The sequence below is a fragment of the Myiozetetes cayanensis genome, unplaced genomic scaffold, assembly GCF_022539395.1.
Source record: "Myiozetetes cayanensis isolate MyiCay16 unplaced genomic scaffold, myiCay2020 scf4, whole genome shotgun sequence".
In the NCBI taxonomy this organism is placed as follows: Eukaryota; Metazoa; Chordata; class Aves; order Passeriformes; family Tyrannidae; genus Myiozetetes; species Myiozetetes cayanensis.
In genome coordinates, this window is record NW_026087631.1 from 32,504,047 (window position 1) to 32,530,186 (window position 26,140).

Below are 26,140 nucleotides of genomic sequence, written 5' to 3' on the forward strand. Positions count from 1 at the left end.
GGAAACTCCCCACTGTGAGAACTCCCTTTGGACAGGAATCTACAGAGGACATTCAAGTACTGAAAGGAAGATTAAGTTTTGCCATAAGACCCCTAAAAACATGAAAAATGGTCTTTTTAAAAGTGAAGGTATGAACAAAACACTCCCTCTCCCACTGTCATATCATTTGCAATGTAAAAAAAGACAATTTATCTTATGGGTAAGATAAATTCAAATCTTTGAACTTTCTAACTAGTCCATACCTATAAGCATCCTTTGTTTTACACTGTGGGGCAGAATCAGAGCAAGTAAAGTTGTGCATCAAGAAAGTTTCCCTGAGCTTACTATCCCCTGCAGCATACCTTCAGTCTTGAGAAAAAACTACACTACCCTTTCTCATCACTGCTGTAGTGGTTCCAAAAATAAATCCCAAGACTAATTCTAAACGTCAGAGGTGCCCAAACTTTGATCAAGGTATAACCAGTGTAATGGCCACAATTTACCAGCATGGAAATGCTGCCTGGAGATGCAAAATCTGCACACACAACAGGGAGGGCACAAAACTGTTGCCAGCAATGCAACAGTCATCAGTACTACATGAGTTAGTTAAATTTAAGATTCTTAAATTTAAGAATCCCTATGCCAGGAATGTAGCATTTCCAAAAAATGTGGTTTTCCTTCAGTCACTCTTTTAGACACTGGGTCTTAAATCTTGTGGGTTTCATAGCATTTTATTCTTTTGTTCTTCTGAAGTACATACAACAGCAGCTACTATGCATAAGAAAGGAAAAAAAAATTAACCCATAAAAATCTTACTACAAAAAAACCACTAGGCCCTTGAAAACTGAAAGCTTGATCTTCATTTTCACTCTGTTTGGCACAGGTAAAATTAGAGGCAGTAATTTTAATTACAAGAACACAACACCTGACCTTCTACCAAGGGAAACCAAAATTCCAAACTTGTGTTTAAACAGTAAAAAGCTGTTGAGGCAATGACAAGGTGGAGTTTGTAGCTGGCAAGTGAAAGACATAGGAAGGAAGTAGTTAACCACCTCTGCAAACCTGTGGATGTAGATCATCCTTCTCAATTGGCTACATTCACAGGAGTTTAACACTGTCTAGGGCTCTTGTCCAAGAATGACAGGATGCTGGGAAGGGAACAAGTACCTTCCTGAAATCTGGGCAGTGACTAGAGTGGAATGAAGACTCCATTGTCTTCTGCATGTGGACAATAAAACCGTTTCTTTTATCAATTAACGTGAAGAACCTTTGTGGAAGAAAAATATTTTACTTACTGGAGCAGTACCAAGTAATTAGATTTTTGTTTCACTAGTTTTTGAGCCAAATCCCTGGTCCTTACAATTATTTCAAAATATCTCTGTTACCTCTGACTGGAAATTCTGAGACTTTACCTCTGGAAGGGCTATTTTTAGGATGGCTGATTGAAAAAGTTATTCAATTTCCTGCCTTTCCTCCTCCAAAATACATAAATTAATGGTCTCAGGGAAAATGCTCCAATGATAAGAAAGAGGAGGTGCTGTCTTAAGGGTAAAGAAGACTGGTGGCATGAAGAGCAAAAGTTCCAATGCTGCATACAGGATAAGAAAGCCCATCTCAGCATGAGAACCAATTTAAATGTATGATATAAACTCTGCAGATGTATTAATAGGTGAGTTTCTGCCAAAAAAACCCAGCCTGGCTACCCATGATTACGAATTCATGATTTTTATTGCTATGGTAAGCAGGATTTTTTAAATAACTGATTTAAAAGTACCAGAAACAGGGCTCCCAGATGCTGAGTTCTGCAAAAGGGTTCCATGAAAATAGTTTTAGTCTATAGTAATACCTGGTAGCATCAAATCTGAATAGTACACAGCCTAATGAAATGATACACTAAAGTAGGAAAATTAGAAAAAACTTGGAAATAGAACTATTTATTTTAAAAGATTCTTTTGGTGCCCCATCTAAAAAAAAAAAAAAAACACTAAAAAACCCCCAAAAAACCAAAAAAGGGACTTAGTCTGTGTCATGTAGTCCTAACACCTTGATGTCAAAAGTATAGCAAAATATCTTCTCAGAAAAGCATCAGGGCATCTTATCTCCTAGAATTCTTTAATACTTTAACTGTAGACGGTGTCATAACTAACTACAGTTATTCAATGTGTATGATGTATTTTCTATTTGAGAACAGTAAGTAGAGCACATTTACTAGATCCCTGAAATACGATAAGTAGTATTCTACCTCTTTTGTAAAGCAGCAAGCCAAACTGAAAGTTTATTTCTCCTCTCAGTTTGTACAATTCATCTCTGAACAACCCAAAGACATAAGTTGCATTAGCTCTGGAAGATAGTAACATTCTAAAAATGAAAATAATTTCATTCCTAAAAGTGAAACCTCAATAAATTGTAAATCAAAACTTTTAGGCCAAAAAAATGAAGGGTTTGGGGTTTTCTTTTGTTTAGTTAAAACATCCCACTAGTGCACTGGATTTAGTACAATTTCTGTAATGGACTTTTCCAAAGTTTTTCAGCCCTGTGCCCATTAGAGCTCATGAGCCTTGAATCCTCTCATGACTTTCCCAGTAGTGGAAGGCGCCATCCTGACTACAGTGGAAAGTCTATAAATTGGGATAAATTTATAATGTGTCTCCTTCTTAATTTATAATAAGGGTTCTTACTAATGTGGAGCCTAGAGCTGGATTAATTTTAAAGTTCATATTTTCCCAAATGGCCTAAGTTATCCAGTTACATCTCTACACATGAGGGCAGGCACACAGAGTTACACATGCAAGTTGTGCCCATGTGCTTTGGAAAAAAAAAAAAAAAAGAAACATAGGAATATAAAGCAAGCAAATAGTCCAGCAAAGCAATGTTTATTGCTTAGCATAGCTCTATGAAAATCCATTATAGTACGAAAAGAACAACATGAACATTCCTACTTATTCTAACAATAGCTAATTTTTTTCCAGGAGGAACAACAGAAGAAAAAACTCTAACCCACAAAATATATCTAGATGCTTTAGGGCAGAGCATCTCAAATCTCTCATTCTTAAGTAAGAGAACTGCTGTTATAATAAGGAAGTTTGAATTTAGTGTAAGATTTCAGCCTTTGCCTCTGAACACTGGAGCCTTAACTAGTTACTGACTCCAACTAGAATTTTGTCCTTGTACCAGTAAGTAACATTTGACCTCATTTTCCATATGTAAAGAAGCGAAAGGAGTGAGCAGAATACTTCATACCACACCATTTCTACACAATGTTTTAAATAAAAAACTTCATAAAAAGAATGCAATTTCTATTAAATAAATTCTCTGTACACAGGTTCTAGCTCCTTGGATACCAATTCTTAACATCCTGCCTGTCCATATATGTATTATGTAAATGACATAACTTCACTCAAATGGCCAGTCCCACTAAAAGTGGAATTGTTTGAAGAACTGGCTATAGTTATATCCTATAAATTTAACACTGAGAGATTATGAACACTTAATTAAACAAACAAACAAACAAACAAACAAACAAGCGTGAATAAAACTATGGCTTGGTTTTCATTCTCTGCTCCGTTGTTGGATAATGGTATTACCCTTGTGTAATTCTGGCATTACCATTTGGTTGTGATGTGTAGGGAAATGGACAAGCAACAGTTTCATGATGTCTTTTTTACCCAGAAAATTTGGTACAAACTGGGTAGGACAAGTTGTATTTGCATAATTCTCTGTGTGGAATTATCTGACTAGGGAAGCTAATGGGGAAGGGTGACCAGGGACTAATTTCTGCCACAGACAGAAGTGGTAGGGGCTTAGAAGAAACAGAGCCAGAGCATATGACCTGTTCTACAGTAGACTGCCAACAAAACAGGAAATTAAAACCCACTGATTACTGAACCATGAAATAAATAATAATAAATATTTCAGACTGCAGGTAATGTTTCACTTCTACTATGCATGGTCCCAAGAGCACCACAGATTTTTAAGCAGATCTGTCTTAAAAATACATTCACTTTTTCTTGTGGTTATTATCAGGGAGAAATGCTGAACAGCATTTTCAAAAATTACAGCAGAGCTTTATATAGGTTATGGAAGTAGAATGCAAAGAATTAACTTTTAACTACTGTTTTCAGAAGAAAAGAAACATATCACTGTGCAAGTTCTCCTTTTGTCATCAAAGATGGAGAGCACGTGCCAGGCAAAAAAACAACATACAAAAAATGACCTGAATTTTTTTGATCTCTAGGAGAACATCTATTTAATATATTTTAACTGCATCCTTGCCTGAGAGGAGCTCCTTCACATAGAGCTCTCTAGGGTTAACAGCAGAAAAACCATGAGCACTGCCAGGGGCGGATTACAGACATCATCAGAACAGGAACTTCATTTATTGAACTCCTACTGTCCATCACAGCAGATACCCAGAGGCTGTCTGCTTTGATGACATATTGTATTAAAATGTATTTTTTGAGGGGGCAGGGACTTCCACCTCCAACCAGTTTGGGTAAAAGCACTCTTACCCAACTCCTCCTGTACCAAGTTTCATGGACTAATAATAAATACACCACGGAAAAGAGAATCAAAAACTTAAGTGCACTTCTTGGTAAGTAACTATGGATAGATTAGAGCAGATTATAGGAATGGATAGACAGTGGAGAGCTGCCTCTGGGAAACAGCCATAAGCAGGTTGAGAGGCTGTGGGTAAAAATCAAAGGCTAGACCAAGAAGGGATGCCTGGTATTTGGGGTTACTCGAGCCATCTCCAGGAATGTCTAGAAAAATGAACTAATTTTATCACCAGGGTGGGGAAAACGTATCTATAAAAATGGTCCCCCAAAAAGGCCGGGCAGTACCCCCAGGATTCTGGAAACCCCATCACCAATGCAAGAGCCAGGACTGGTGATTCCTTCCTCCCTCCCTCCCTCTGTCCCTCCCTTTCTCCCTCCCTGTGAAGAAGAAACAAAAAGTACAGCTCAATGATGTTATGTCTGCCCAAATCAAACAACTACAACTATTCAGCTATTCAGTAATGTTCATTACTAAAGTGCTCTGATTTTTACAAGACCACTTTTTAGGTATGTTCCCTTACAACATCACTTACCATCACATTTTTGAGTTGCCTCGTTCTGTTTGTGACCAACAGGACACTTGCACTCATACGAACCTACTGAATTAATGCAGTTTCCTCCTTGGCAGACTCCAGGGATAGCCTGGCATTCATCAACATCTACAAAGACAAAAAACCAAATGATTACTTGGTATAAGATACATAAGTTGCTTTCAGTAACTTCCTGCTGTATTTTATTAAGTGCTACATCCAGTTCAAATTGTGTTGGGGTTTTTTTGTTCCCCATCCTCATTTCTTATACTGTCTGATGCTCTCAGTTGACATATGGCTAGAATACAGTACTCTTTTTCAGGAGGATGTTCATTATCTCAAAGCCCTTACAAGGCACTGAAATTCCACCTTAGTTTGTGGATTATAGTCCTTCTTCAGTTTTTATTCCTCCTGGTGTTTGTGCTATAGATAAAACCTATGATATATGCCTTGTCCATTCATCTGCTTTTTCATTTAAGCAAGTATAATCTCCCACAGTCAAGGAAGAAGGCAAGGTTTTTTGCAATTTTTGTTTAATCACTGGATTTGGGTTTAAGTACATTTGTTGGAGAAGTTTGCACTTAGTTCCTGAATCTGTGCTGACTCAGCACACTACCATGTCTAAATGCAACAGTTAGACCGTAAGTGAATTAAGGACTTCACCAAAGGCATAAACTTCCTATATTTTTTTCTTCTAAATAACTAATGCTTGGTGCTACTTGTTTACTTAGAAAGCAAACATTTCATCTCTGAAGTATTTTAAGGAATGGGGGCTGGACTAGATGATCTCCAGAGGTTCCTTCCAACCTTAACTATTCTATGATTCCGTGAATCTTGACATGACTTGACAGCATCTAGACAGAAGATGGTTTCATCATTCATAGATACACAGCCCACCCAGCAGCTCCTTTCTGAGTAAAACATATGGTGTTTGTCTTTTGACCCTTGGGCCTCAGAATGCACTTATCACACACAGGATGCCTGTGACCTATGTCACTTATTAATGCTTATTTAAATTAGGTTTACAGTGTCAGTAGATCACTGTCAAAAAAAATCCCACTGTGTATCTGACACAGTTTTATAAGTCGAAGATGTCAAGGAATAGTAAATTAATGGCAGCAGCAGCAGCAGCAGCAGGCAATGAATACTTTCCAGAAACAGAAAAAGTATCACTGAAGCCTTGGAGTGACCAAAATTTTAAGATCTATTGATTCCATTAGTTTCTTTCAATTCATTTAAAAAAAGACAAATGGATGTTAATATTTCTAAAATTGAAAAGCCAATCCAAATTATGCATTGCTATGCAGTGCCTGTTCAGTGAAGAAAGTTGTACCACTATGAAAGGTGAAATCTTTGAATCACAAGTGCTCCCTTGATTTTTTCTGCTAATAGCAATCTTAATGTAATCTTGTATGTTAATTATTATACATCATATTTAAATGTAAAGAAAGTAAGCATATTCAGCTTTAATATTAGCTTAAAAACATATATGTACACTGCAAGAGGTGTTTTGGAATTGAGAAAAGTCCAAAAGAACAAAAGTATTTTATTAAAAGGGCATGTTTTATCAATTGCTTCCTAAATGTCATTTTAAGGTATAAGAATATTTTTTCTGAAAATACAACCAATTTGAAATGAAGCATATTCTTATTTAATTTTTTGTATCTTTGACAGTCAGGCTAAATCACACAGGAGTTTTGGGATTATTAATTATCTATTTCCTCACACTTTGAAACCTCAACCACCTTACCAGAATAAACTTTTTGCCATAAATAAAAAACTATATTAGTAAGTTTTAGATACAGTCCTGCATAAAAAGGTTCAATATGCTACAGATTAGGTAGAATGCTTCTGTGTGTTCACAGTCTAATACCTGATAAGTAAAAAGAAAAAAAAAATGGTTTTGTGCTTTTGCAGAGTTTTCTCTGCAAAATGCCCATAGGATTTGCATAGCTAGCTTCAAATCTGCACCTTTGAAAACACTGCCAAAAGTACCTTCCCCTTCTGATCTGTGGGTTGTTTCTTAAAAAAACTCTGAAAAACTAAAAGGCTCTGGAAAAATAAATCCTCTCAGATTTTAGACACAAATTTTGGAGATCGCACTTTATATTTACTCTGATAGTAACAACAATTATATATAAAAAAAATTCTCTTTAAATCTCCCTGGAATATGTATGGGAAGTTTCTTTGCAATTGATTTGGCATGTGGGAAGTAAAAAGTATACTGGTTATGAATACAGTGGAAAACTCGTGGTCTTCCCTGTGCATTCTAGATACAAGAAATACTACATGCAACAGAAGTAATACTAAGCTATTTTTTCCCTGGTTTAATAACAGCAGGACAGGATCCTGGATGACACTGTTAATATAGTCAGTAAGCAGATACATTAATTCCAAGCACTAGATTACCTTAAAAGTATCATCTATCACTCTTCATTTTGAATTTGAACCACTTTTCTCTCCTTAGAGCAAAAACATTAACTGTCTGAAGGGAAAGGGTGTAGCTGAGAAATGGGACTGTTGAGGAATGCAGGGGGAACTGAGGAAATATCCAACACAGGATTTCTGCCATTATGCTTCTCCTAAATCCATGTAGCAAAGGCAATAAAGTACATTCAAGTGGAACATTTAAGTCCCTGCCTGAATTCTTGGGATAAAAAATGGCTGACCAGTTACAATTAGTCTCTAAGCAATGACTGAATAGAAACTGTTAGGGTTAAAAAACTGAAACAAAACTGCACAATCTGAATTTTGATTGAGTTTGCTTCCTTAATCTTTTTAAAGCTGTTCACGGTAATAATGAAATACCAATAGTATTACAATATTCTATACAAACATATTGCTCAGAAAGCATAATTAATCCTGAAAAGGAGCTAAAGACCCATTTAAGACTGCATCATGCAAATCCTGTGAAGAGTAGGAGCGACTTCAGTAGTCACTCAGTAGTTAAATCTTGTCACAGTCTGACATCTAACACATAACACATATTTAAATTATAACCTATTTTCCAATAGTAAGGTCTGCAAGTTTTACTGATTTTCACTTGTTCATACCAATTTCCAAACTGGACTTTCTACTCACCTAAACATTCACTTCAAAAATTCCAAGCATTTAAACTATGGGCTGAGTCAATCCAGTCTAACTGATATGCGACAAAGTTTTATTGATTACTATGATTTACTAAATCTTAAAAGGGACTGTCTATATTGCTGAAGTCAAAGCAATGATTTGTGAAAAAAAGGAATTCTGTCTCCCCACACAGAATAGTCAACCTTTTTTCGTTTGTGCCTTACCATCATCTTGTAACATCACACGCTAAGCCCAGCTGACATAAATACAATCAGAGCTTCCTATATAGTGAGTGTATGTCAAAAATGTAGCCAAAATTACGGCTGTTTAAACTTAAACTTTAAACTTTGTTTATCTATCACACAAAGTAAACCACCACATTGTTTCTATGCTACCCTGTGGACTTTAGCAATGCTGTCAACTACGTAACTTAAAAAATATTTGCCACACAACATATACTCTCAGAAAAAGAAAACAAAAGTATTGTGGGGATGAGTGCTAAAGAGCACCACTGATCTCTCCCATAACTTAAATGAAGCCTCAGAAACTATTCCAGGATCTGTTTGGTAGGGAAGTTCTGAGGACTCATTATATCTGACTGAGTTATACAATGGAGTTTGACTTGGAGACTGTAACGTGTATGCCTTCTGTACGTTGTTTCTGCTTACAACATTGTTATGAAAAGAATGTCTAAAACATACTAATCATCTCAAGATGAACACTAAAACATAAGCTGTTATGTGCAGATAGAGGCCTAACTCTGACATACAAGGAAAAGTGGCATCAAATATTTTTCCTTAGTATAATTTAGATACTTTAAGCAATATAAGCACAGAAAAACAGGAAAGCAAATATTTAAAGTGAATAAAAATGAAGGGATTCATTGTTGCTTAAAACTAATTCAAGTATTTTAAATAAAATAGATGCCTTTGCTGAGATAATGCCATGAGGAGTCCCTCAGAATGGAATTTGAGCTAACAGGTCAAAGTTGCAGGTCAACCATACCATTGTGTTAAACGAAAACTGGTGGAAAAGTCCAAAGACATGTTTCATCAAATTTTAATTATTAAGAATTAAAAATCTTAAAACATCTTGGTTTTCTCTCATTTTTTTTAACTCAAGTGCATAGAGGACTCTTAACAAAAACGCTTATGGAGGACACCTGAAGTAGGAATCCAGCCAAACAATTGACTCTGTTAGATTTGTGCGATTTTAAACTACTGAACGATGATATAGTGCAGGGAAAAGCAGCATTAACCGACATTCAGCCAGTTTTCCATCCACCTCACCATCTGCTCATCCGTCCTGTCCATCAACATCTTATGGGAGATAGTGTTAAATACCTTCTCTGCTAACACATATTCTTGCTAACGTATACACACACAAACAAATCCTGCTATTGTACACTTTTTCATAATTTTGTACCTAGGGATATAAAGTGATCAATTTGGAAGGAAGAGTGAGACTCGTGTGTGCTTTAAAAAAGGGGGTCCTCTGATGTTATACTGTGCATCAAGATTTATTTGTGGGGGAAAAGAATGCTTCCATGGGAAGACAGACACCCTCAGGTATTGGTATGGCTGTATAGTGATGAATTTGCCTATCCCAGCATTATCGGGTGGAAAAATGAAACCTGGGAAAATGTCCATCAGCCAGCTGCCTGCACCCTAAGCACCATTCTATCTTGCCTCAGGAAAAGGATGCCTTCACATTAGTGAACACCCACTGCAAGCCACTGTCAAAAATCATACTTGGTTTCCACTGCTTCTTTGGAAGCTTCTAAAATAACACAGCCTGCAAACTGACCATGTGTGCCATTCTGCAACAGAAAAGTAGTACACTCTCCTTTGGGAGTTCGGATATCCTTTGTTACAGCATTCTTCATGCAGTTTATTAAATTTAACAAAGCAGCTGCACCAGAACAGGACCACATGTCCTGTTCTTTCAGGCCATGTGGTAACTGCTGGAAGGAGGAACAGCATCTTAATATCATGGAAAGAGAGACTTGATAAGAAACAAGGTTTTACCACTTCTCAAACATTTTATGTCTCTTAATTAGCACAGAAGACTTCAGTCCTTCCCTACTCATGCATTTTTCTAGCCCTGTACAAATAATCCAAATGAAGCATCGAGACAGCTCACTATGTGCTTTATTTAAATGATGGGATTAAAAAAAGCGGCTTATATGATAACTCCAAACCATTTGAGAAAGAAAACAACTCCATCTCAAGAAACAGAGAAATGAATTAAGCATGTACTATTTAAAGTCTAAAACATAAGTCAGTTGCCTGATTGATGCTCTCATGGAATATCTGATTGCTTTGCTAAACGCATATTCTGACCTTTCTGTGCTCTGTACTTATGTCTCCTTGAATGTTGTGATTTTTTTCTAGCACTTGAGTTTTGCTCTATAACGTATAATAGCTAAAATCTGGAAGTAGCAAAGCACATTCAAATTTTTTCAACAGGAAGACACAGAACACAAACAAGAAAAACAGTGATGTTGCCTTAAAGGGACTGCAAGATTTTTCAAGATGAGCATCAGCAACACAACGCAACAGTCATGCATGATCTGGATCAGAGGGCTTACCTTGACACGCCCCAGTGCGGATATTTGGGATGAAGCCACGGCGGCAAGGCTGAGGCTGAGCAGGGCACATCTCACAGGGGTGACCCCACGCACGCCCAATGGTGGCACAACAGAGGGATTTTGTGCAAACAACCCCAGTCAGCTGGCCCTGGCACATCTGTTTGTTGACTTGTGTGAAGCACGGGCCTGTCCTGTAATCTAGAAAAAAGAAGGAAAGTTCACTGTATTATACAAGACGGTGTTCTAGTAACTATAGAAATACTTGATTTTTAATCCAGTAAATGCCTATATAAGGAAAATTCCAAGAGGACCTGGAAATTTAAGCTATGTTCCTGTTACAAAAGTTGCATGACATCTTCCACTAAAGGGAAGGGTTTTCACAAAGTTATTTTACCTTTCAATTTATTTCTTTCTGATAGATACAAGTGAATGAAAGGCAGATAGACCTTAAACTACTCTGTGCATTGGCAATGTATACAGTAAAATCCACAATAAGCAAGAGTTTTACAGACAAACAACAAAGAGATAATAGAGCAGATCAAATTAAGCAAACAAGGATTGGAAATTGGTTTTCTCAGCTACTCCATGATGATTCACGGGAGGGAGCTTCAGATCACAGCAGCCACACATTTATTCACTCCACGTTGATCAAACCCATGCCAGAGACTGTCAAAGAATCAATGTTCCTGCTGGAATGCTTGTTGCAAAATAGTGCTATCTACTGGTCACACACTGTCTTCCACACATCTTCATTACTGTGCAATTAGTCTCACAACCAAGCTAGAAATGGGACAACTGACGCTTTCTAGAACTAGATACTTTCACCTTGAAGAAATATCAGCTTTGGCATCTTTGAAAAGGGAGAGAATGGTCTTCCCAGTGGGATGTCATACTAAGCTTTATTGGTTCTTAAGTAAAAGCTTGTTCAAACAGAAATAGATGCTCTGTTCCCTACCCCTTGGTAAGGTTCACTCAGGTATCAATCTAGGAAAGACTTTTGCAGAGATTAAAAGATCTTAAATACTCAGCTAGGCCTGTGAATTTTAATATTTCTTGATTTTCAATAGAAAATAATCTTCAAAGTTATACTTGGGATTGATTTTAGACTTCACATGAAAAAGATGTTCAAAAATATGAGGCTGAAAAAACCAAGAAGATATGTGTAGGTAAATGCAAAAAGACCATTTATGACCCTCTAGTAACACTGAGAGTCACATTATGAAGTATAATCACTATCAGAATGAAGTAAGATTTCCAGTAGTGTGTGATCTCTGAGTCCACACAGATCTGTATGTGATTATCTAATCCTTTCATAATTCTGAAGTTGTATTCAGCATCAGCATGAATCTATTTCTCAAAGGCTACTCAGTGTGCCTATTCATCTGCAGCATTTTCTGCTCATGTATTCCCTGCTCCACACACTCTCATGGAGTCCCGTTCTTCATGGGGGAATGCCCCCCATAATGAAATCAAATAGTGATTATGCATCTTTAAAATTTTAAAAACTTACATTCAGCAGGACTCATAATCTTCACATCCCAGCTCACCTTGCCATTCGTATCCTGAAAATAAGTAGTTCTGCTGGACAGTGTTGTATTTTTATATATTGATTCCGTATTGGTGTGTTATATGTGTGTGTGTATATATATATATATATATATAATATTGTATATGTATTTTATATAGAGATTTTATAGTGAGGTACACTTTTTTATAGGACCAATCTTTTGATATCATGAAGCAATTACAGTAGGAGCAGAAATACAAACTATGTATTTCTCTGTTTAATAGCTGGTCATCCGTAGGATTCAAAGATCTTCCACATTAAGAAGCCTGGGATTCAATCAGACAAAATCAAAGTTGGAATTCCAGCTATAGTTGGAAATTGTATTTGAGTTCCATTACCTTCCCATAAGATGTAAGATGTGTACGCTCTGTCAAACTTAGTGACGAAAAGTTCAATTTAGAGGTGTGTTTGAAACAAGGGTCAGAGAATAAAACCAGACTATAAAGGGTGTTTGTACAAGAGAATATGAAAGAGTTAAGTACAAGAGAATATAAAAGAGTTAAGTACAAGAAGGAGTGATACAATACACCTATTCCTTAATATATCCTATTAATAGAAAATATATGCTCTGGAAACCTATACCTACACATACACATATACATACCCTTGCCTTAATAAACAGAGAATATATAAATCTTTGCAGTGATTCTTTGCACAGCTATGGCAACTGTAATTAAAACAGGATGCTGGAAAACTGCAAAAATTATGCAAAAAGTCAAAAGAATAATTAAGATTTCTGAAACATGTCTTATAACAAAATTTTGAAATATCACTGTAATTTAAAATATTATCCATAAAAAGTGTATCCATTTTCAAAGTCTTTATTTGTTCAGTTTATCCAATCTGAAGCTCAAAGGTAAAGAGACTGATCAGTGGCTGCTCTTCTACCCTAAGAAACAAATGCAAGATTTTAAAATACACAGTGAAGGCAAGTATGGTAAGGTAAACAGTAAAGTACAGCTGTTTACACAAAGGTCTGTAGTCACACAGTACATTTTTACTTGTGGGAAGTAAACACAGTAAAACTCGATGCCATTCTGAAGATACTCTGTAGTTTCAAATGAAGCTGTGGATTTGATTCAGGAGTTGCTATGTAACATTCTATGGTCTGTTTCGTACTGTCAGATTATGTTATTATAATGGTTCATCTGACCTTAAAAACTCTCAGTTTATGCATCAGTCATTTTTTCCATATGGGTTTTCTTGTCTTATTGTTAGGTGTTTCTTCGTTTGCTCCTTTCCTAGCATTGCTGATGGAATAATTTTGCCAGAGTGAACATATGTTGAACATATGTTAGAAATCATTTGTTACTTATAAAGGGTAACTGCTTTGGTGAAAGAAAGTGATTTTCAGCACACACACGTCATATATTTTTTAGCTTCAGAAAATTATATTCAATATACACCATGACTTGAAGAATGACAATCGTCATCAACAATCCAAATTGTTGAAATTAAATTTAGTAAGAAGTACTTTTTCCTTGGCATCAAGGAAAAAACAAATCCCAGACTTCTAAATTTAGCTGATCTGCAACATTTCTATCCTTTCATAGAAGCGTGTATTCTGTATTCTCAAATGGGAATATCCAACTATCACAGGTCTTAGGATCTTTTTCATTAATTCCTTTTTAAAATTGGAAGTCTATTCTAATTCTACCTGTAATTTAAAACAAGACTAGCTGACAGGAACCTTAGACAAGAATTAGCAATGTTAAGAATTCTAGTCTTGGTTTTGGTCTAGTATCCATCTGCTTTGGTTTTCTTCCTGTACCTCTGGCCAAAAGCAGATGATTCAGATGAAGGTGTAAGAAGTCTGCTGTAAGTAGACATGGGATAGTCTGTCTGCACCATTTAAGTTTCCTCTGTGTCTAACACCCACCAGCTAAAAACCTGAAACATAATGTTTAACACCTCAACTACCATTTGCTGTCATTCAGAACAAAACATTAAACAATTTTGGTACATATTATAAGGATTCAGTTTCTACCTGAACTTCATCATAGTCTTAGCCTCCACAACTTCATACTGTGTTAACTACTACTCCTGCTCATAAAAAAATAACCTCTTCTCAGGTAACATAAAGGAGAAAAAGTGACACATGAAGAAAAATAAAAAGTCATCTAGATGTGTGGGAATGTCCACTGCAAGTTATCCAGAAGAACATAAAAACTTGAGTCTGTTTTCATGGGAAAACACAGACTGAAAATTCAACTGAAGGCTCCCAATACCAAAATATTGTTATTGTGTGAAGTCCAGCAGTGGTGCAATGTCAGTCTCTTGCATTCAGCCCACAGAAGGGAGTAAGGACATAGCGATTTAGAATATTGACAGGTCTATTACCAAAACTAAAATACTGACAGTTTTAAGCTTGTTGATCAGTATGAATCACGTAAGGAGTGAGTCAAGGAGGATGTCTGAGATATACCTTCCCATTCCCTGCCAACTAAAGACCTAATACTTAATAAATGTCTTTCACTTCCTTATAAAGCAAATCTGCCTTTCCTAAGAACTTTTTACAGAACCTCTCTCCCATAAGGATGGCTTAACAAATATTAAGGAATATATAAGAAAACAAGTGATTTCATTTCGACCACCTCGCTTTCAGGCTCAAGTAGAGCAAAAAGTATATTATTACTAATGACACCTCAAAAATCCATTTCATACCTCAGCATTATTAGATGAACAATCTAATACATTGGATCTGAATGCTGGAAAGAAGTAAATGCTGTCAGCATTACTAGGAACTTTACTCCCTTCTGAAAGAAAAATTAACACAGCGGTGCAAAACATGGTGGGAGCCTTCAGAGTGGAGACATTAAGTCTATACCTGCAAAGATCTGAAGTTAAATGAACCTTGTTTAGAAGATACCCCAACAGGAAACATGAAGGAGAACTAACTGTCTTTATTACAACTCTGATAGGTGGCAAATTTCCCCATGATTTCTGCTAACACTCAGGGGTCTCAAGACATCTGAAACTCTTTATGCTGCCTGTTGCTGCACCTGCTCGTTTGCTGATGAGATTTTTCAAAGAAATTGGAACTGAATTTTCCCTTTGCAAAGTGAAATCTAAATGTTTCAATAAATGAAAGTGTAATAGGGCTCCATCTTCCTGCAAGAGGAAATTCCATAACATGCAACTCCTACATAGTCTTGTCCTCAATTTCAGACCACAAATTTGAAATGTATGTATGCATATACGTAAATATTATTATTCTTACTCAGCTCCAAATCTGCAGATCATAAGTCACAGTAATGCAAAATGTGATTTAAATATTAAAAATGTACATATGTTTATTAAATTCTATCTTTCAATATTTAATCAATCTTATATGGAAATCTGGCATTTTTTTGCAGTAATGCTCAGCTGCTGACACTGAGGATTCATGATAAGTGGAATTTCAAAAGTAACAAGGAGGTATATCAACTGTACTGATTCAGTCTTGATATAAATAAAAAGCATTTTTTTCAAAGGTGACATCCAAAAAGTTACAGAAAAAAGATTTCTGGATGGAAATAAGAGCTAGTCTCTTGAAAAATGAAAGAGACTTGGCAATGCTATTAATTTCTCTTGGAAAAAAATATTCTGCAGGCAGTACTGCTATTTAGACTAAGCAGTACTTATAAATCAAAGCCTGAGTAGTCAAATCAGAGCCTCCTTTCATTGACTGTTTCAAGAAACTTGTGTGTAAAATCCTTAATAAAGTATTTAATACAATTAAGTTTATTATTAGTGTAAAAAATGAACATAAAAGTCTTCTAAACACTTAGAATTGTTGATAACTAAAAGCTGAGACACATCCCCAGAAGGTTCTTCAGCCATTACCTGAAGAAATGACTTCTATAAAATTTATTTTAATATGTAATAGAGAAGAAGAGAAGTTTAGTTGAAAAGATTTTGAACATTCATATTAATAACATTAGGAAGACTTGACCATATAAAGCTGTCAGCTTTCATTTTAAGGCTGAATTTTTAACACTGTTCTACTGATCCCACATGACCGTTTCTGAACAGCTCCTGTGATGCAGTATTTTCCATCACACAGACTCCTGTGATTGATTAGGTAACTTAATAATACACACTTGACAACTAAAAAGGAAGTGGAGGACAGCTCTAAATGAAAGAAGAAAAAAGCCATGTTTAATGTGGGCTTAGTAGCTTTTAGAAAAATTCCAGTCTCCACCAGTACTGCTGTCACGTCCATTCTATGCACATTCTCATTTTCCTCTGGCTGAAGTAGTAGAAGCAGCTCTTTTCCAAAAAGAAGACTCCAAGGTTTGCACACACACATTTTAATATAATTGATTTAATGGCAGTTTTAAGTGTAGCATTATCTGTAGATCTTAAAACTCTTTATTATTTATTTAAAAAAAAATTCATTCTTACACACCTAAGCACACTGAAAAGGATAGCAAAGTACCAGATAACCAAGACTATTTCTGAAATAAAATGCAATTTTATGTAATCAGTCGGAACATTGAAGCTTCCAATATTTTAAGATACAAGACATTTTGAAAAATACACACATGTACACAAGCAGAGAAAGCATACAGCTTGGCTATTGATTTTTCATTGACAGAAAGGATTCCCCTTCCCACTCTTGAAATTCTGTACCCTACACAGAACCTTGCGTCCAGATTTCATTGACAAGACAGGGTTTGCCCATATGGTGAAAAGAAAAATACTATTCTCATTAAAACTTGGAGGTCTGGAAAGCCAGACAGATGCACAGTATATTCTTATTTCTCTTGTATCCCAAGAACTAAGAAGTCAATACCTCACTCTATTCCTGCAAAGAAAATATGCTCCTTTTCTTGACCATAATAAGAAAACTTGAATTACACTGTCCACACACGTTCGGTTCCCTGTCTCAGGAAATCAGTGCTATTCAGTTCAAACTCAAAGGAATGAAATCGCTTGTCAGCAGAGAAAAAGGAAAAGCTTAGGTCTTTTAAAGTCTTTTAGGTATTTTAAGAGTATTGACGAATAGTATAAAAAACACAGCGTAATTTCCCCACCCTCCCACTTTAGAGTTCAGTGTCATTCCTCATGCCAGAAGCTAATGCCACTAATGAAAGTGAAGCGTTTTATACTGGTTAAGATTATCCACACAGAGAAGGGTTTGCAGAACAGATCCACAGTGAACACCTAATTATTCTCAGAAACATCCATGTCACTGTAGTATGTCAGGATGTATTTTGGTTAGTCCAATGAGAAAAAGCAATCAGGGCATTTTAAAGTCAAATGTAGAGTTTTCAATAGCAGCAAAACTTAAAAGCAGCTAAACATAACTTAAAACTTTTGTAGGTGGAGTAGTGGTTTTTCAACCCTCTGCTAATATGTGTACTACTTTATGAGGTCAAAAATAAGAAGCAAGATGCAAAAAGGTGATGTTTACATGTTAAGCCCCAGCTGGCCACAACCCAGAGTCAGGACTCCATAATGCATGATGGAGCCTCTGCCAAGGTTAGGTAAAAGTGAATGACTGCAGCCATGGAGTCTCCCGCTTTAGCTGTATTCCTCTCAGAAACCATTTCAGGAAGGCTTTCAGAATGCATCCATACACACAAAATGAGGAGGAAAATATTCCATAACCAATTCCAGTGTAAATTAAGAAAGGTATGCAAAAAAGTCTCAGTATATCAGAAACCTTCTAAAAACTAGAGACATGCAGCTGAATGCAATATTGATAATTGTTAATATAAGCAGGAAAAGCAACTGTTTCATGCACTGCCCTTAGAAAAAAACAACCACATTTAAATTGTGTTTCCTCAGATGACTCTCTAGACTACCATGATACTTGGAGTAGATAATAAAATAACAACCCAGCCAGTTACTATTTACTAGAGGTCTGCCTGTGTAGAAGCAGAAGCAGAGTTTCCTTTTTTTCAAATCTTTTGGTTTTGTTCAGTAGAACAGAAGAGCTTTAGACATTCACCTCTTGGGCTTATACAACACTTTGAGTGGGACATTATAAAGATGAGCATATTCTAACAAGCAAAGTATAGAAAAGAAGTTAATTAAAAGAATTCATATCATCTCTCAATAAAGAAGTAATTAACTCCTGTTTCTCATACAGCAAATTACTACTTGGAGGTAGAATGAATCAGTTTACTTTTAGCACTCCAGGATTTTGCAAGCCTGGATGGGAAGAAGTGGAATGATCCCAAGAAGATTATTTGTTTCAGTACCAAGAACCCACAGTTCAAAAACAAGAAGATAAACTAATGAAGCAGAGTACGCCAGAGGGTAAAACTAAGACAGACTCCGCAGACCAAGAGCACGAATTTATTTCCAAGTTTACAGAAATTAATGTCTCTTCACTACAGAAATACAGCAGAAATTGCTGTAATTTCCACTTCTAAACCCATTCCCACACCAATCTAAATTCAAAAAAAGCATTCAGAGCCAAGAAGAATGCCACAAATCTCCTTTTTTCAACCACTAGGGTTTGACTGATGTGGCAATACTGGTGAGTACAGCATTATGGAAAAATCAATGTGGCTTCTGTGAAAGGAAATCAAACCTCATATATCTAGTTTAGTTCTTTAATGAGTCAACACACCAATTAGGTGGATGCAGACTGAGTGTAGTAGGATACTCAAAAGACCTCAGCTGTAGGCTCTTCAAAAAGACAAGACACAAAGTCAGGGGGAAACTGCTTACATAGGTAAGAAGCAACAGAGAGGAAATGAGGAGTATGTGACTAATTTTCACACCAGAAGGAGTGCTGGGACCCAACAGTGTCATATATTTCTAAGGGACCTTAGGAACGAGGAAAAGGACAAAAAAAGCTGGTCACAGTCACTGCAGAAAAATCAATAATAAAAAAAGTAAAAGAGAAATAAAATTGGGGACTTTTCCTGTTGAACTGGCTGTTGGCAGCAACAAGATCCTTCTGATTTTAGTTTATCACAATTTCATTAACACCATGTCTATAACACTTTAATTACCTGTCATATGCCTGAGTTAACTAAAAAGCATTAGAGATTTCAAGTTCTTCAAAAGCAGCTGCAGTAAGAAGTAGCAAGGTTGCTCCACTGAAGGATTTTTACCTTTTTCTTTTCTGGTGTTGTTTGTGGATAGAAACATATTGTCATTCAAATAGGGGGGTTTAATCAAAAAAGAAAAAACAAAACAAGAAAAAAAAAAGAGGGAAGTAAGAGAAAGATATTGACTGGGACTACACTACATGTCATTTTTAAAATTGCAAAATGCTAAATCTTGTACACAGCTAGAAGAAATTTTCAGATACCTGCTAACAACAAGTAAACATACTCTGTAGGCACCTTGTAGGGTTTTTAATGATTTACAAAGCTCTTGCCAGCTTGTCAAAGCAATGGAAGCAAAATCTTTTTGAAAACCATTATTGGAGATAATGATAGATGGCAAAGCCAGGTAATGCCTTTTAATCCTGCCAGTTATTGACATCTAAGAGTGTGAAAGCAGCTATTTGAATCTGCCTTTAGAACTGCTGTAATCCATCAAGGAATGATGTATGCTGGTATCTACAGGTCAGAACCTGCAGAAGAAAAAGTTCTCTGAGCAGGGACTGCACTTGGCCGTGTGCAGTGTTTCTAGTGTGTTTCTAGTCTCAGAAAAAAGAATGAAAATAACTAGCAGGTTCTTCTAACACAGATAATCTGGCCTCTTAGCAGGTATTTGCAATTGTTATCTGTTACTATCTCCAAGATTAATTAGAGATGTGCTTTTCTATTTCAAACTGAAGCTTCTTCTGTTAAAAACATTATGATCATCATGGTATTTTGCTTATAATCAGCTTTCCACTAAGTGTGGAGAAATCTGACAGAAATGTTTTTAACTAAATATTTATAAGATAAAAGTAGAAGAGCATGGTGAAAATTGCAAATTTTAGGAAGATGCACATTTTGTAGTTTTAAACTATCGCTGACTTATTTTTAGTTAACTTGATTATGCTTAATTTATTTTTGTTAAATTAGACTCCAATTTGATGATGAAATGCTTGTGTTTACCTCAGTGACCGTGAACACCCTCTGTGAATTCACTCAACAGGCCTTGCACGACTCCCTTATGAACCTGCACAAAATATCTCACGACTATATGCTTCACTTCCCAAAGACTAAAATCAGACTGAAGATGAATTAAACTGATGTGTATGTAGGTAAGTCTAGTGCACTTACTGTGAGCTGAAAAGAAAGAGGCAGGACGACACACGGCAAGAAGGTAAGAAGAATGCTTATTGATATCTGGGAGCATCATTTAGTAATTACTTTTTATTTAATTTTATTGCCTTTTTTTCTTCCTACCTTTTCCTAAACTTTCCTGTATTTTCATTTATACTCACTCCTAGAGCATTCCACAGTATTACACCACGTTAATAGAACAGGTAGGATTTAAAACCTCAGACCTAAACTCAATTTGATTGATTTGTAAATTCTGCTGAAGTTTCTCTGCTTAGCCTTCAGCAGGGACAACCACTGAGTGCCTCAGCCTGTCTTGGGGGCAGGGAAGAAAGTAATAATACTTTCTTTGTCCAGTTTGCTCTTCAGACTGGGGACTGGCATACGCACATACATGCCCTATTCCACATAAAGAGCCTTTATTTCAGCTCAGGCTAATAGTTCTCACTAATAAAGCAAAACTTAGCAAAATTAAAAGGTTACCTTCCCAAAACTCATCCAAAAAGAGATGAGCTCACTGATCAAAGCACATCTTTGCTGTTAAGCACCTGAACGAAGTTTACTGTCACTGGGAGAGAGCTAAAGTAAACCAACCTGAGAAGAAATACAGGTCCTCTTATTGCCACTCATGCAGCAACATGCCATAACTGGAGCTCAGGAAACTTCTTGAGCATAACCTGTCACAGCCTTCATGGCAAGAGGTTCTGCAGTTTCTGAGATCACAGGAGTAAGACCAAATACAAAAGATCTGAATACAGCCCAAAAACAAATACGGAAAAGCTGCGTAAAGTTCTGAACCCCTCTCAGGGGAAGGAGTAGTTTCTTAAAGGATGTTGCTTCATTTATACTTAATCTCTGTCACTTAAGCACACACAAGTATCTTCAGTAGCACTATAGACTAAATATAAATTGTAAGTTTTCTTTATAATAGAAATACATTTGAGAAGTATTGAGTCCTATATAAATCTGTGTCAGTTTGCTATATGAGCTTTATTTCAATCACATGTATTATCCTCAAACATCTTTACAACTTTTAAGCCTATCAGCTGCTTCAGTATGCCTCCACTTCGGTTCTGTGTTCTTTACTCTCTTGCCTCAGTTACAATACAGTATTAACACTTACACTGTGAGTGCTTTTTACTTCCTCTTACTCCTTTCTCTGTGCTGTTGGTAAGCTTCTCCATCCTCTTTGCAGCTTGGAGAAAACCCTTTTATCTTTTCTCCCATTCTTCTTCTATTGTCCTTAGACATAGGATCATCACTGATTATATTTGAGATCAGTTACTTTCATCTGACCCTCAGCAACAGGAAAATAATGTTAGATGTATGCTCTCCTACTCCACAAAATGAATCTCTATGTCAGTTCTGTTTTCTGCCTCAAACCTTTTTCACTATCCTCTGCAGCAAGCTCTTCTTCAGATCCAGAGGCATTTTATTTATTATGTTTACTGCCCCACCCAGGACTCTTCAATTGCTTGGGCCAAATTCTTCTGGGTGCTGCAGAAGTGACATAAAAATTGCTGCCTTGCACAGAGGAGGGTTTCTACCAACGAGCTTTTCCTGTTAACCCAGTAAGAACCTGCAGGGCGGCAGCTGCCCCAGACTTACTGCATCTGTTATGAGGTACAGGCTCTTATCTCCTTTGACTGACAAAAAAAAAATCCCAATATTCAGTCAATAGAAAGTGTCCTGATACTTTTACTGTGAATACCAGCTGCAACACACATATTTGTCTAAAGCACATGAACAACAAGTCTCCTGAGAATATCCCAAAAGTTGCCCCTCTTCAAAAATCCTTACGCTATATGCACAGAATCTTACTAATAGAATGGTTTTTGATTGGAAGGGACCTTAAAGATCGTCTAGGTCCAAGTCCCCTGTTGTGGAATCTGCATCAGGAATGTTAGCTCACTATCCCACGTTGATCCATTCCAAGCCCTGTCCAATCTGGCTTTAAATACTTCCAGGGATGGGGCAGCCACAGCTTCTCTGGGCAACCTGTGCCATGGCCTCACCACCCTCAGAGGGAAGGATTTCTTCCTAACATCTAATCTAATCCTGCCCTCTTTCAGCTTAAAGACATCACCCCTTCACTGCCTTGTAGAAACTCCCTCTCCAGCTCTATTGTAGGCCACCTTTAGGTATTGGAAGGCTGTTATTGAACTATTATATTTCCTTATTTTTCCCCTTTTTTCACCTGTCAAAGCTTGGTAGCTTTATCTGAAATCCTCTTGCAAAGGACATTCTTCCCAAGCTACACATTTGTATTCATTCCAAACCCTTTTGTTTTCCATTACAAGCCATTTATGTAGAGAGTAAGTGAAAACTGTTCTTTCTCCCTCTACATGGGATGAAGGCAAACTTTTATCCCTGACAGGATTCTCTTTTCCCACTTCTTACTGCCTTTATCCCATGATAAAGAAGGAAGAAAACATCATTGCTTTTCCACAGCTTCATATCCCGAAGGAACATCAATTAAAAAAATGCACAGTAATACAGCAGTAATACAAATATCATTTACTCAGGCCATGTTGGGAAACCAAAGGAACTGGTCATGCTAGAAAAAAAACCTGCTCTTGCATTTACAAGTGAGAACAAGGCCTCTTAACCTGCTGTATTTTCTTTTTCAACTTTTTCACTGGGCAAACTCAACTGCAAAAATTTCAACACCTTTTTTTTCCATCTTAAAAACTCAACAACAAAAACTCAGACAAAATAAAACGCTCAAACCTTGTGTGTTTACAAATCAAAGACAAGAAGCTAACCAGAGATCAGATTTGATAGGAAATATAAAAGGTCAGTGTACGTATCAGAAAAATCATGAGCTCCCAAAGTGGTTCTACTTTCTTTCTAACCAAGCAGAAGTCTCAAATTAAATACTGTAATCATGCCAGTCATTAGTTATTGCTCAGCCTCCTGTCTCCAGCCCGGAAATTAGTCTGCTCAGAGTCCAGATAGCTGAACATTTTATCATATAACTTAGTATGGGGGGCCAAACTGAAGGAAAGCTACATATGTTCTAAATTAGGAAGAAATTGTCTAATTTTAGAGAACTTAATTTACAGAACAATAAAAAGTATGCATTTGAAACACAATGATGTAAAAAAATAACAAAACAAAATCTCCTATAACTCTGATGTGATTTGCAAGGGAAGTTCACACACCCCTAAATTATAAAATTTTAGTTAAAGTTATGAACTGTTGCCAAACTCAGTTTAAAACTAAACCACTGAGACACTTCTTATTGTAAAATATTACAGGTAACTCTTGTAACCAGTAGATGAAGAAATCATTGCCTTTTGCTTTTTGTTGGAAAACCTGAACTATTACATTAAAAGCGTAAATTACAAATTACTACTGAACAAAATAAGCATTTAAGGTATCTTTTACAGTATTTTCAAGTACTCCATCTCATTTAAAGCATAAAAAACCCTAGTAACATTTACAGTTAAGAGACTTTTAGAGACTTAAGAGAATTTTGAGACTTTCAGAGACTTTTCATTTTCATTATCAAGATATACTATAGGAATCATCTTTCTTTAACTGAGTAATAGTAAAATAAATCAGTAACTTCTTTTATTGAACATGAGGAAGTCTATGAAACACCAAGATCAGGAAAAATTTTACTTAGCCCTGTCACAGTTGTAAAAGCATATTACATTAGATAGATAGCTACATTAGATAGATAGCTATTATATATGCAATTACATATACTAAATGTTTGTTGTATTTTTGTGACAGTGACAGAAGCAAATTTCGCTTACTGCCTCCTATTTCAAGCAAGAAAATGCAAGTCTGTCACAGGTATTAACATGATTTCACAGCCCTGAATCTAGTCAGAGAAAAGAAGAAAATCTTAACTAGGAATAATTTCTATTATCTGGAAAAAAAAAAAGGCAAATTTACCAAGTTGTCTGACTATAAATAAAAAAAAAAAACCCTGAATGCAATCAATCAAATACAAAACCCCCAAAACAATGAATCATTTTGAATATTACAACTCTATCATGCTAAAGTTCAGTTATAACTATCAACCATTTTGGATACATACCTCAGACTGCAGAATTTGGACAAATCTTAAGCTCCATCAGAACTAAAGGTCAAACTATAATGCAAACCAACATTGTCCAATCCCTTGAAAATCCATTCTGAACAGATAGACTTCGTAGTTTCTTATTTTAGGCAGGTGCACATTGTACACAGACATATTTCTGTAAATGGCTATAAAATGACTGTCAGTATTCATGACTTTAACAGAATAATCGTATTTCTCCACTAACCAAAATTTAGAAGATTGAGTCCTTGCGCTTTCTTCATAAGAAGCGACTACAGAGAGTGGGGTAAAGAGTAAACTGTAAATCTGAGTGAGATGAATGAAGGAAACAACCAGTTAGAAACAAAAAAATTCATCCTCTATCTTTCTCTCATGCATGTAGATATACACAAAACAGCCTGGGATAGCAAATAGAAACTCCTGCTTTTTCACTGTTTGGTTTCATTATTTCCTTTATCCACATGGAAATAATTTTCATTTAGGTTAACAAATGTAAAAAAAAAACCAACAAAAAAAGCGTTCAGAGCTGCAGTTGAAACAGAGAATTCCCTTCAGAAGCACTTTCTACACACATGAATGACAAGAAGATGTTTGAAAGCAGCTGGTGTGGATTTATCAAGGATGAATTGCATCACTGCTTTCAGGCATGAGGTCCCACGTGTGGAGCACAAGGAGAGGGCAGTGGTTTTTGCTTGATTTGAGAAAAGCTTTTGGGACGGTCTCCCATAAACATACAGTGAGTGGTGAGGTACAGGCAACAACCTGACTGTGAAGCAGCAGCATTCCCATGCAGAAGAGAGGCCAGGAGCATGGGCTGTGTAAGGATGAGAGCAGGATCCAGCACAGGGAAGTTGCCCTGCACCTGCATTTGGCACTTATGATGCTGCATCAAGCATATTGTGTCCAGTCTTGGACTCTCAACACAGGAAAAAAATGGACCTACTGAAACAGGTCCATAGGAAAACCACCAAACAGGTCAGGGAGATGGAGAACTTGCCCTGTGTAGGGAGGCTGAGGGAACTGAGTTCAACAGCCTCAATGTTTTTTTAAGGTTTCAAGGGGACTTTACTGCTGTTTGTAACCACCTCTTTAGGGTAACTGCCTCAGGATATAGAGCAATTAAAAGCATCATAAATTAAGCCACATGTAAGATGCTTTCTTGAGTAAGAATAGGTTTAGTAACTGATCTCAGTATTATGGTAATGGGTTATTTTTTCATTCCATCTCTGACTTTCTCTGATAGGTCAGAAATAACAAGAGCAAACTACTTCCCAAGTTCCCTGTAAAAAAGAGGTGTTATACAGAAAAACAATCCTCCAATTAGCTACACTTACACAGTTCTAACACCATCAGTAATTCTGCTGGAATATTACTTCATGTAGCTGAGAGCAAAAGATGGCTAATCATTTAAGTATTATACAAACAAAATAAGCAACCTAAATTAGCTCAAATTCCTGCCAATTAAAACACCTTTGTACCTGTCAATTTGTAACGTGTCTTCCAGACTAAAAAGGAAAGACACACTTTCTCAAATTACAAATGCTAAATGGTTTACTGGAAGCTTACTGGCTCAGCCAGAAAATGCACACCATAAAATATGTACATACAGAATTTTTTGCATGTAACTGCTCAT

At 36.4% G+C, this 26,140-nt stretch overlaps 1 protein-coding gene across 5 annotated transcripts in view; it reads right to left on the reverse strand.

The window, feature by feature from the left end:
- Nucleotides 1-26,140, reverse strand: part of FBN2 (fibrillin 2) — a 119,073-nt gene that overhangs the window by 85,842 nt on the left and 7,091 nt on the right. For all 5 annotated transcript variants that reach the window (XM_050329107.1, XM_050329108.1, XM_050329106.1 and 2 more), the window contains exons 5-6: nucleotides 10,725-10,922; nucleotides 5,069-5,194 (exon numbers count right to left, since the gene is read on the reverse strand). In XM_050329107.1, the coding sequence (XP_050185064.1) occupies nucleotides 5,069-5,194; nucleotides 10,725-10,922 (324 nt within the window). The remainder of the gene's footprint in view (nucleotides 1-5,068; nucleotides 5,195-10,724; nucleotides 10,923-26,140) is intronic.